The sequence below is a fragment of the Cenococcum geophilum genome, assembly GCF_001692895.1.
Source record: "Cenococcum geophilum 1.58 unplaced genomic scaffold K441scaffold_48, whole genome shotgun sequence".
In the NCBI taxonomy this organism is placed as follows: Eukaryota; Fungi; Ascomycota; class Dothideomycetes; order Gloniales; family Gloniaceae; genus Cenococcum; species Cenococcum geophilum.
Window position 1 is genome coordinate 205,225 of NW_027137606.1, and position 12,651 is coordinate 217,875.

Sequence of the window (12,651 nt, forward strand, 5' to 3'; positions counted from 1 at the left end):
CCCTGGGCTAGCCCCGGGGCTAGCCCTTGCCAGTCTCCGGTTTTCCTGACAAAGGTACCAGTCTTAAGTCGACCCTCCTATATTTTCGCACTAAAGGCCCTTAGATGGCAACAGTATTATTAACTAACCCTAATTATATCGCACTAGTAAGGGTTTGTAAAGCTATACCAGTTAAGTACTAGCAACATTTACTGTCATGNTTGCCTGCTGAGACAACCATACTTGTCCATGCGGGCTTGACAGCTTGTTAATTACTAAGTCTGCATAGAGGCCTTTGCTTCAGAAGCGAAGAAGAAGGTGCTAGACGGGATGTAGCCGATACGGAAAAAAGCATTTTGGTATTGTTTTAAAAAGTCGCATTACTCGGGAATAATATATTCTACAAGGAGTTTCGAGAAGTTTTGAAGGTCGTGATTATAGTGACCCCAATCTTCAATTATGAAACACAGACTTAGAACTTAGCATTTGGGGCTTAGAGAAAGAGATGAAAATCTTACACTGAGTTAGTCTGTGATCTTACGCATGCTGAGTCATACTCCTAGCGGGGGTAGAGACATCGAAGCTGACTTTATAGAAGCATAATCAACACAACTTCTGCAATTCCAGCTTTGCCAATCTGATGACAACGGCTAAAAATGCCTTCCCCAGACCAACTACAAGATTTGAATAATGGCAAGAGTCGAAAGCAGACTCTTGAGCAACGGCGCAACAAGATTCTGGGACCACGATTCTTACATATCATCCAACATCAACAACCGGGTCAGTGCTTCAGGTTTACGTCATCCCACACTCTGATTTTGCCGGACTTGACTCCTAATCGTAAGAGAGTGCAGAAGTGTCTACCAACAGATCAAAAAATATAGGCTCGTCAGGGGAAAAAAGGCGTCGTCAGGTCCTCCAGGCCCAGCGGTAAATTAGCGCGTATTTGCTTGGCCTGTGTAGTTTAAAGTTGTAGGTCCTAACGTAAACATTGCCAGTAAACATCGCCACCAGAACCAAGAATACATAGCAGAACTAGAAAGCGAGGTTCTTCGCCTTCGGGCAGCCCACGATAATGCCACAGCATCACTTAACGAACTCAAATATCGTATTGAAGCAAAAGATGACATTCAAAAAAGTACAAGCCTCTCAGATCAGATCTTGGTAGAGTGCTGTAATGGCCAGATTGCACCAGGCTTGTTCGTGGCTACCCGGGCGGACCCTGGGACCGCGATTACGAGGTACGACTCCGGACCAGAATCACCACTCGCTATCATAACCAACGAACCGGAAGCGCCCGGTCTACCCAATGAAGATTCGCCTATCAGTAACGGACCAACGTTAGTGGATAACTGTCTTAAGGCAGCGTTCGTTGGTATGATGGAAAGCCAAGTCGGCCTTAGCAGCAAGATATCTCCAAGCTTAGAGCTCTTTGACTCATCAACAAGAATGTTACTTTTTAATTGTAGGTGATATGGAAACAAATCTGGAGACAGCTGACGAATGGGACAGTTTCAGAAGACATAGCCCCCACGATGGTACCAATTGATGGACCAAGGAATGGATTCAGGACCATTTTGCTCCCGCTTGCATGCGAGCACGAACTGGTGCGGTATGCACTCCTTGCATCTTCTGCAAACCATCTGCGATTGAAGAAACCGGAATTGGCTCCTACAGCAACACGATATCAGACCACTGCAATCGCTTCGTTGAGGGGGGCTGCAAATGCCACCCAAGGTCAAATCAACACCGGCGCAACCACACTAGCGACAATCGTACTTCTTCTAGTTAATGATATGGTAACAGGATGCCGTGACTTCCGGCTACTTATTGGCATGGCGAAGTCCTGGATACTGGCCTTTGGTGACACACAGTATTCTAGGGAGAAGCCTCTCATCCAATTCTTGAAGGAACAGATTAATTTGTAAGCTTTTCATGATATCATCTTCCAAGATCTGCTTAGCTTTCGATGGAATCAGATCTTGCGTGCATAGGCTTACATGAGCTCTAGTATGGAACTCATGATAGAGCCATTGATCGGCATTCGGGCCCCAAGTTTCCTCCGTGGCGATTTTCAACCCCTTGATATCTTCACCCGATTGGAAAGCGCTATAGATCAAGCATGCAAAATCTATGCGCGTCGAGTTCTAAGCGACCAGTCACAAGGAAAAGATTCGGGCATTGCTGACTTGCTCGACAAACTCAAAGCTACGGTTGAAGAGATCCCCATCGGCATCCCCGGCGAGCATGCCCTAATTTGGGTTTATTTTCTTACTGCCGCAGAGAGCTCCAGTACTGTGCATCGGGAATTTTTCGCCGGGCGCTTGGCAGGTGTGTATGAACGAGTCAAGTCATCGAACATTGCGAGGACTTTTAACATTTTACATTCGATATGGGAGCAATAACCTGAATATTCCAAATGCGGTTAGAATGTACCAGCCACCTGCACGGTAACCGAGAGCCTTCAGGGTGCCCACGCCGAACTTCGTCCAACTCAACACACCAAGACTCCTCAACATACCGTCTTCGGCAGATCTGCACATCGCCGCTTATATGGAATCTGTGACTCGGTTCTACTTAGTCAAAGCCATCGTGACTCCTTGCGCTCAGGTTTACTCATCTCAAAGTGACAAATGCACTTGCACTCACGTCATCATACGTGTGAGCGCCTCGCGAAGTCGTGTTTCCGCGGCCGTTTTGTGAAACGCGTTCTAGAGTTCTGTCAACAACGAGCAAAAATCAAATATATATAATTCATTCAAAATATATGGGTCGATGTGGCTGTCTTGTATTCATCATAAAGTGAAAAGTCTGCCCGAATTCAATAGTCCGATTATTTCTTCTTCATTTTCTGCTTTGCAAGTCAAAAAATCCACTTCGAGCTGTCACCAAATCATCAACCACCTTAGCAAACAGCGACATTCCGACCATGGCGGCTAGCATGTCTCTTCAAGATAGGAACAAACAAATAGTTGCTGAATATTATCGGGAATACTGGACACTTGGAAATCCTGATATTGTGGACAAACTCTGCGCAGAAGACTTCATTGTGAATTACCCGATGCATGGACCTCGTCAGGGCAGAGAAGCCGCAAAGCAGATGCTTCTTGAATTTAAAAGAGTACGTATTTCTATACATGCAAGGTTATGTATTCGCATTTACTGCTGCTGCGAGTGGACCAAATATTAATGCGAGAAATTCGTTAGGCGTTTTCGAACGTTTCATTCCATTCTTATGGCCCATATCCATTGATCGCGGATCAAAACTATGTGGTTGTGCGCTGGATTGGTGGTGGGAAGCATACCGGAGCAGACCTGCCTGTTGGCGCGCTAAACCAGCCCAACACCGGCACAGAAATGTATTTCACCGGAACGACTATCTACACACTTAGAGATGGACTGATCGTGCAAGAAGTTGGCGAGGAGTCGGGCCTGAATGCAATGCAGCAACTAGGTCTAATTCCCCGGCCAGGATCCGGACAGTAACTCTTGGCAGTAACTTTACTACCCGAATCTCTTGCCAAGTTTCATTCTGCCGGTATAAAATCAGTAGCTTAGAGCTTATTTTTAGTGTTATAGATCTAGATTTTAGAGCTGTAGATTAATTAATTAGTATAGAGCCGTTGCATTATAGTAAAGCTATATCTAAGTAAGCGTCTGATTTTTAAGACAACTCTTACTGCGATTCAAATATTCCCTTCTGAATCGGACGCGACAACACCTCCTCATTCTGACGCGTATTCAACCTGATGCGTCACTCGCCTTCTCATCAAGTTCCCTTGTCAAGCGCTGATTCCCACGAGAAGCTAGGAGGTGCGAATCGCTTTGCTTGATCCTCTGGTTACCATTCAGGTGTAGCAGGAGATTCAATGCCTGTATTCGAGGCTTGTTTGGGCTGCACTCACGAAAGGTCTGAACATCTTCTGCGGCAATAATTTCACTTTTACTTCACCGACTACTTGCCCAGCTGTGGAATCTACAATCCAATAATGGGAGCTATGTGCAGTGTTCAGCTGCTGGAGGAGCCTTCTTACATGCATTATGGGTAACTCAGACAGATACAATTCGCTCACTCTAGTTCATTCCTGAAAGGCTCCTTGTTCACATTACTGTGCAAGAACCACCGATCTCATCGTCATCTATCGCATCCTTACTCACTGTCTCGGCAGCGCTTTTCAAGTCCTCCCAATATATATGCTCCATAAATCCTGTCCTTGGGCTCTGAAACGCTTCAGCAATTACCCTCATACACTCCTCATCCTCTCCGGTAAGCGCCAGTGCAGTAAGTGACGCCCTCTTCTCTCGCATCATCACAGCCTCCTTCTCATATGCGCAGACCCATGACGGGTTGCGCAAGCGCTTTAACTCGTCTTCGATTTGATGAAATAGTAGCATAAACCGCGCGGTGACCCAGACGTAGTTCAGACTCGATAGTGGTCGCTCGCCAAAAATATCGTTGATGATGTCCAGTTTGAGAAGGTCCAACAGCTCGCGGCCGCCGAAAACACCTTTGCCACGTTTATTTTCAGGGGCAGGGGACGTGTTGTAGCCTTCAGGGAGTAATGCCAATAAAGCTTCCGGAAGCGGCTGGTTGGTGCCGCGATCTTGTAGCAGTGATGCCATCTGAATCATCGTCTCATCACTCATTCCATCAGATCTTGCACGTCTGATAAGCGCGGTATCCTCCAACACCCTCTTGCCTGTCATTGGATCAACAACCTTTTTCGTCTGGCCGATCCGGAGCATACCCAACGCGGAAACCGGGGAAACATCCTCATCAGGAATGCGCTCTGGCACCCATTCTGCCTGGTGATAGATCCTAAGCAACGACTTTTGCTTGAAGAAACGATTCGCGTTCGTATCCAAGAGTCCGTGAATGTCCACCGCCGTACGAGCGGCGGTCCGGTTTAGCCCCCGCCTTTGGAAAGTCGCACGACGAGAGCCAGTCTCATTGACAACTGCATGAAAGGCTCCATTAAAGTCAGAGATGGGAACTTTGCCGTTGGCAAAAAATGCAGTTGGGAAGAGATCCTGCAGGGTAGCATAGAGTCCGATTGGTTGCCTAATATAGCCCTTCTGCACCAGCATATTGTGCAGATGTATGAGGCACATCGGCTCTGGAATTCTGTCCCATACCAAGAAGTTCATACCGTACGCAAGCTCCAGTGCTTCTACCAGACCAACGCCGCAAAGGAATGGAGAATACTCCCAGAGGCCGTTGGCATTCGTGTTAGAGAAGCGAGATGGAGGGATGGTCTGCAAGCCGTACATGTACTTAGATTCCCCCAACCAATTCACAAAGTCGTCCATAAAATCTTTCAGCAGTTCAGATTGCTGCTGATGGCGATTTGGGTTTCCGTGCATCATAGCATCCTTCTCGAAAAACTGAGTTAAAACATCAACCGCATTACAATATCCATGGCCAACTCTCTCATTTTGGCGATCCATGAAGAGGTCAACATCTCGCCTTGGACGGAATCCTCGTGCCGGCGGATTAAGAATGTGACCTTTAAGACTGTTGACCGACCAGCCCCGGGACACTGCCAGAGAATCCACGATGCACTGAATCTGAAAAACATGATGAGGAAGAATCTTCTGTCGAACATCTGTACCTTCCTTTTGCATTGCAAAAGAAGTAATATCACCAGCAAGTTCGTTCGAACCAAAGAGTCTGCGATGTTGATTCCATGGTCCGTTTACGGACCAATCTACTGTTTCGAGGACCCAGTTCTGACCTTTCAGGGTGTTGCGTTGAACGACGATTGATGAGAAGACATTGACCAAGTCGTACAGCCAGTTGATTGTGTACGCCCGGCGCCACTTGATGCGTTGTTCCTTAGTAGCTCGTTGGAGATCGAAATTGGGATCCCAATCGCGAATCTCGGAGAGCATACGCTTAGTTGGTTTACCACTGCGAGTCTTCTGGAAATCCAGTATGAAGTCGAGAAGATCCCAATAAGCGTGTATTAGGAAGTGTTCTTTGATGTCGATGTCGACTTCCTGCACCTTTTCCGCCGCCTCTGCACCGGGTCCCATTCGGTGTAGGGCCATGTGAAATGATCCTTGGGCCTTCTCCGGATCCCCACGTGTAATAGTCTTCATGACTGTCTCGTAAGACTCATGCCCAGGAAAGTTGACGAAAATTGCTGATTCTGTTTGCTTGATCATCGCTATAGCAATATTGGACAGAGCACCAGCCACACCACTGTTGAGGCCGCCGTATGATACTTCGCGCCAAAGCCCTTGCACGTAATGTCGAAGTTCAATCCACTCTTTGACGAGCGAGTAGACAGCCATTAGATAATCAGTGATAAAGCCATTTTCGTCTTCGATGATGCGGTAGCTCTCGAGAGGAATGCCATCGAAGTTGGCTTCCTTGACTGCTGGTGTCTTTCCTTTCGCTTTCTTTCTTCGTTTGCCCTTCTTTTCTTTTGCCGTAGAATTCTTTGCAGGACGCATCGGACGACTGTTGGATTCTCCCTCGACTACATCCTCACCCTCCTCCCCGTCACTGGGTCTATCGATACCGAGGGTGGAGAACTTATTCGTGAATGACACCTCGTCTAGGCCCTCTTCATCGGGGTTACTGGTCTCGGACTTCGACGCTGAAGCCCATTCTTCGCCTCCCAGGGCTTTGAAGGCCTCGGTCAGAGCATCGATGAAACATCTGTGAGAAACATTGCTCTTTTCGATCTCTAGATCAGGCTTTGTAGCGACAATCTGCTGGAACAGGGCATGAGTAGCAGTTCGCGCGTCTATGACAGATTGGAAGAGGCGGTAAATAATCGAAGGGATCGGATTGATGTGCTTTGCAATGAGGTTCGAGAGTGGCACGAAAGCTGACACTGGAATTTCGCCCGTCGTATTCACACTGACTGGTGTGGGATTTGGGATTGGTGCCGAAGATGAAGAATCTGGAATTGGCTGCGAAGATGAAGACTTGATGATGCTGTTGGAGGTGTGGATCATCCAGTAGAGCAAGTATCTCGTATCTCGTTTGTACCGAAGATAGGAGTTATGATCTGCCATGGTCGACAGCAAAAGCTTGGAGGAGCTCGCTATGATCGGATTCCGGACTTGTTTTAATTATCAATGCCCTGAAACGAAGTGAAAGGGTTTACTGTTCGCACCCGCAGGGTGTCAGGTGACGGACAGATTGCGCCGTCGACACACAAAAGCGTCCGGATCGCGAATTCTATTTAGTTTTGGCATACAGTCCGTTGGAAAACCGGCTTCACCCCAACCGCAACCAATAAAATTCTCCGCACGGTCCGTTTCGCCAAGCCACTCCACGTCGTTCTCCGATTGGGCAACTTGACCGTCCGATTTTTTTTCCGACTTCGTCTACAGTAAAATCTCCTTAATACGATATGGGGTATATAACGATAACCTCTACATTACGATCTACACCCCTTAATCAAGCCTTTTTTGGTGTAATATTACGATAATCTGACTTTTGCCAATATCGTTAAGCACCTACCACCAATATCGGTATAACCAGTAGAGAATTTGTATGGGAGAGGGCTTTATTTAGCCCGCGAGGTAGATATCCTAAGCCTTTTTAGGTATTAAGCTCCTCTTTTTCCTACTTATTTACCCAATACGTGACTCTTGATATAACAATACCATTGGTATTACGATACGCTCGGCCGAACAAACGGTATCGTACTAAAGAGATTTTACTGTATTACTAACGTAGCTGATTTACCTCAGCAAGCTTAGACCATAGAATCAATTAGCGGACACACATATAACGTATTTCACAAGCGAGTTATCCACACAAGCGAGTTGACCACTTTTCGCATATACTATATATAATATTTAACCACAATATAATAATAAATATTTTCTATATAGGGATATTTACTGGCATTTTGGGCACATACAAGCATTATATTGCAATGATTTACATAAACTACATTTTAGTGGAGCCCTTTGCCGTATACCATTTAACTCTACTACCAGTGTGTCCAATAGCTAGCAACACTGGCAGCATAGCTGCCAAGAAGCTGATAATATAAGCAGTCAGCGAGCAGTCAGTCTGCGTATAGGGTAGTTACAGTCAGTTAACAGTCAGTCGGTAATAAAACTACAGCGAGCTAATAGCTCGCTGCCTTAGTAGTAAGGAAAGGAAGATTTAGTAATATTTTAAAGCATTTAGGAAACCCTTAGGAATCTCTTACTTAGCTATAGTAAATAGAGCATTTCCCCTAATCTCCACTACGAGTATAAACCTAGTCCCCTATATTTAAACTTACCTTTCTATTACCTATATAAAATATAAAATATATTATATTTTACGCCCTAGTAAGATAGTAGAGCTTCTTCCTCTACTTCTTCCTTTACTTCTTCCTCTACCTTTTCCTTATTAACTTTATCTACGCGCCCTTTAATACCACGCAGACCTAATAGATTAACTACTTTTATTAATAAGTAAGTAGACAAGGAAGATAAGGAATTAGTTAAGCTATAATATAGGAAGGTTCCTTATAAATCTAATAACGATTTAGCTAATAAATATATATAGTCTTTAGTTGTAAATAAAAGCGGATTAAGCTCGCTAGTAAGCTTAACCACTACTATAGTATAGGCCTTAAGTTTATTAAGATTAGTTCCAGTAATAGCTATAAGTAAAATTATATCGTTTCTAATCCTTTTAACTAGTAGCTTAAAATTAGTTAAATTCTTTACCTAATACTTACTAAAATTACTTTTAATATATTTTTTATACTAGTAATAAGCTCTATATAAATAAACCTTTAGTTAAGCTAAAAAGATTATTACTAATAAGCGTAATTAACTATTAGTCGATATAATTAAAGTAGATTAATATTAGAAGTAGTGGTTAATTAAAGGCCTTTTATTAAGTGGTTAAATTAACCCTATTAGCTTTAATAGAGCTATAACTATACCCTAGTTAATAAGCCTAAATTTTAATTTTACTAGCCATAAGCTAACTATAGAGGTAGAAAAGCTAGCTTAATATTTAATTAAATCTAATATAGAAATAGAGCCTCCGGAGCTTTTACTACTACTTTTCTTTCTTACCGCTAATATTACTACTAACCCTAATATTTACCCTTTTAAACCCTTACGGGCGCGGAGGATAATTTTAGCTATATTTAACACTATATTAAGTAAATTATAGTTATCTTTAATTGGGTAATATTAATATTTGTATATATAGAGGTGCTGCTTAAAATCCGTAATAAAACACTATAAATTTTATACAAATTGCCTAATTAGGATAGCGAGCTGGTAGCGTAACAGTCAGCATACCTGATTTTGACGCAGCGGACGGCGAGCGATCCGCTTGGCTGCAGTCAGTTAGCTATAAGGCCCCAAAGCTCGCTGTCCGCTGACTATTGGACACACTGTCTACTACTGGAGCTATATCTTAAATATTACTTTGCTAAACAAGTTACACATCCTCTACAGCCGTAAAAGTAGTTAAATGTGATACAGTCCCTTGTCAAAAGTGTCCGTGCCGAGGTCACGCCAAAAAATGACACTTTTTGCCAAAATGCTATATAAAAGTCACATAATTAATTCTAAAGCTTAAAAAAACATCCAAATCTACTTACAGATATATAATCTAGTAATCGCGATACTTTTTTATTATTTAAAATCTATAGTCCTTTATTAGAAGTCTCTGGGTTTTACTAACTTCCTACTAAAACTTACTATATTTAGCATATATTTTCTATTACTAGATATTAAAATTTTTCCTAAAAATCTAAGATCTTATGGGGATTTACTTTTATTAAAACTCTCTTTACTTAAATTTTTATTTAAAAAGTATAAAAAATTGTTATAAGGTTATAAACTTAAAAAAGAGTTTTAAAAAAAATGCAATTTCCTATATAAATTTGAAAAAATAAGGGTTTAAAGGGTTATAATAAACTTTCACACTTTTAAAATAAAAATTTAAATAAAAAAGTTATAGTAAACGTAAATAACGTATGTGATGGGGTTATGAAGGTGACCCTAGTTATGACCGATTTGAAAATCAAAATTTGCCAAAATGCTGATTTGGCGGTAAATAATTAGTAAAAGCCATTACAAATTATCGCATCATCCTTCCTGCGAGTCCTTTGGTAAAGCAGCTTCTTCTACTACCTTCTTAGCGGTCTTCTAAGGTTGCATAATAAAAGCTGTAGCTATAGCTGCAGCGGTAACTGCGGAAGACTCTTCTGCCCGCTTTTGCAGCTTACCTGCGATTAATTGTTTCCATACCTTAATATACGCTGGGTAGACTCTAGGATACGTTATATAGGCTATAAAATACGCACCCGTGCTTGCGCGTACGTTAGTGTGAAACTGTTAGGGACCTCCGTAACGTCATGGGCTTTCGCACAAGGTTCAGCGCTTTTATAGAAACTTGCTATTCGCTAGGTTTTTAGAGCTGCTTATAGACTATCTTCTGCATCTAGAGTACGCGACTAGCGAGGCATGGCTTTAGTAATATGGAGTTCTGTGCAAGGGAAGTAAGGAGGAAAGTTTGATGTGTTGATGTTCAAAGCGGCAGTATATTTTAGGCAATAAGTTAGCCTAAATAAGAAGGCGGTAATGTAAATCGGTCATAACTAGGGTCACCTTCATAACCCTATCACATACGTTATCTATAAGATATTAAATTTTTTAAAAATAATTTTAATATTTAGTAGTAGAAATAATATTTTTGGGATTTTAGATTTTAGTAAATAATTAATAGGATTTCTAAAGGAGTTATAGATTTTATATATAATATAAACTTAAAATATTTTTTATAGCTTTAGAATTAATTATATGGTTATTATATAGTAATTTAGCAAGGTAAGTTGTCTAAAAAATGCGCTCGCACGGGGACTTTTAACGAGGGACTGTATATATATAGACGTTTTAGGGCTCTTTTAACTTTCTAACGGCTATTTACAGCCCGTAACTGCTTATTTTCCTTAAGTAGTAAGGCCGTATTTTGCATTATTATCTTAAAACCTTTAACTATCTATAAAAATAGACGTTCTGCAGAACTTAAAGAGCTTTAACTACCCTTATTAATTAAACCTTTAAATACTAATACTTATTTTTATAGTTATATTATATTATAGGGTATTTTTTAAGTTTAAATAGAGGAAATAGACCTATAAGGTAATCTAGGAGGAGTTATTTAGATTTATAACTTTAATAGTACTTAACTAGGGTTAAATAGTACTAATCCTACTACTATAAACCCGTTATATATATTGCTGGCTATTAGAGCTTTTATATAAGTAGTTAGATATACTATAATAAAATCTAGTTTAGTAATATAGTGAATGCTAAGACGTATATAGTTCTCTATTAATCGACTATATAACCATTTTATGGTTATAAAATAGCCAATATCTAAAGGCTATAATAGATAAGATAAATACAGCGGCATATATAAGGGTATAATATTATAATTAAGGCAGTACTGGTTAAATTTGGGCGTAATATAGCTGCTATAGCTATTAAGTATAAGAAGTTAATAGTGGCCTACTATACGGTTACGTGTATATAGATTAAAAATCTCTATAAGCCAGTAATATTCAAGCTTGTTATTTATCCATCTATTTTTACTAAGCGCTATAGTCTATCTAGAAGGTAAATTAGTTATATACTAGGTAGAAATATAGACCTTATTAGCAAAAATAAGCATAGATAAAAGGGCTTATCCTATAATAGAAATATATTTAACTATAGTTATTTACTTTTTATTTCTAGGCTAAATATAAACAGTATGGTGCGTTAATATTCCTATAACAACCTTTACAGTTACTATTACACCTATTATATATCCAGTTTTATTAAAGTTAAAGTTATCTTCTAAGTGTATATTATACTAAGTTGTTACGGCCTATATACAGTTAAACTACTTAGAGATAATTATTGGATTATGATATTTTGCCTATTACTTATTACGCTTCTAAAAGTAGGCCGTTTTTAATATATTATATTAATTAATATAGTTTATAGCCCAGTTTTGGCCGACTATAAGTGGGGGGGGTAATACCACGACTAGCTAGTAATAGGTTAGCTATATAGCTAATTATTTAGACGTAATGGGGAAGCCTATACATGTCTAAGGATAATATCCAGTCCTCTAAAGTCTTTTCTTCTGTAATTATAAGTTTGTAACCATTAGGTGGGCAAAAAACGCGTAGTAGCTAGCCTTTACTGCGGGCTATAAGGGTGTTGTAATTAACATTATATGCAGTTACAGTAGCATAAATAGTTTAAAATTAACCATTGCGATACGTATTTAGGGCAAGCAGGTATCTACCATCTTTTTCTCAAGTTAGTAAAGGCATTGCGTTATAAGTTATTTAAGAAGTAAGACTTATTGCACAGTATATGCGAAAAGTAGTCAACGTGCTTGTATAGATAACTCGCTTATAAAATACATTATCGCTAACCTTTTTTGTTAAAAAGTTAATTCTATGGTCTAAGAGACTTTGCCAACGTTTCTTAAGCGACGTGACTTATTTTTTATATAAAGCAGTTACCTTTTTTAACGAAATTAATCTATACCCCTAAAACAGCTATTATCTTAGAATTACTATTAAATTAATCTATAGAAGTAGCTCTATAATCGATTAATATATCTACCCTATTAGCCCCTAGGATATTAAGTAGTAAACGCCGCCAAATGGGTAATATATTAACAAT

The 12,651-nt window shown here is 40.6% G+C and overlaps 3 protein-coding genes across 3 annotated transcripts; 2 read left to right on the forward strand and 1 right to left on the reverse strand.

The window, feature by feature from the left end:
* Positions 1-395: 395 nt before the first annotated feature.
* On the forward strand, positions 396-2,646 carry K441DRAFT_243511 (uncharacterized protein). The gene is made up of 6 exons (XM_067640730.1): positions 396-502; positions 578-759; positions 834-909; positions 978-1,444; positions 1,492-1,903; positions 1,991-2,646. Exons 2-6 carry the CDS (start codon positions 636-638, stop codon positions 2,382-2,384), a joined length of 1,473 nt encoding a protein of 490 aa, XP_067499747.1. The 5' UTR covers positions 396-502; positions 578-635; the 3' UTR covers positions 2,385-2,646.
* Positions 2,647-2,920: 274 nt separating this feature from the next.
* On the forward strand, positions 2,921-3,465 carry K441DRAFT_580118 (NTF2-like protein; the record flags this gene model as incomplete). The annotated part of the gene is made up of 2 exons (XM_067644365.1): positions 2,921-3,100; positions 3,187-3,465. The coding sequence occupies 2 exons, from the start codon at positions 2,921-2,923 to the stop codon at positions 3,463-3,465; spliced, it is 459 nt and encodes a 152-aa protein (XP_067499748.1).
* A 255-nt stretch (positions 3,466-3,720) lies between these two features.
* On the reverse strand, positions 3,721-7,125 carry K441DRAFT_707792 (uncharacterized protein; the record flags this gene model as incomplete). The annotated part of the gene is made up of 4 exons (XM_067653742.1): positions 6,983-7,125; positions 6,183-6,850; positions 4,138-6,149; positions 3,721-3,816 (listed from the first exon to the last, which is right to left on the reverse strand). The coding sequence occupies exons 1-4, from the start codon at positions 7,006-7,008 to the stop codon at positions 3,721-3,723; spliced, it is 2,802 nt and encodes a 933-aa protein (XP_067499749.1). The 5' UTR covers positions 7,009-7,125.
* Positions 7,126-12,651: the final 5,526 nt, after the last annotated feature.

Coding starts and splice junctions, on each gene's coding strand:
- K441DRAFT_243511 (XM_067640730.1), top strand. CDS start 636: ATGCCTTCCCCAGACCAACTACAAGATTTGAATAATGGCAAGAGTCGA. Junction 910..977: donor CAGGTCCTCCAGGCCCAGCG/GTAAATTAGCGC, acceptor AAACATTGCCAG/TAAACATCGCCACCAGAACC. Junction 1,445..1,491: donor AAGAATGTTACTTTTTAATT/GTAGGTGATATG, acceptor CGAATGGGACAG/TTTCAGAAGACATAGCCCCC.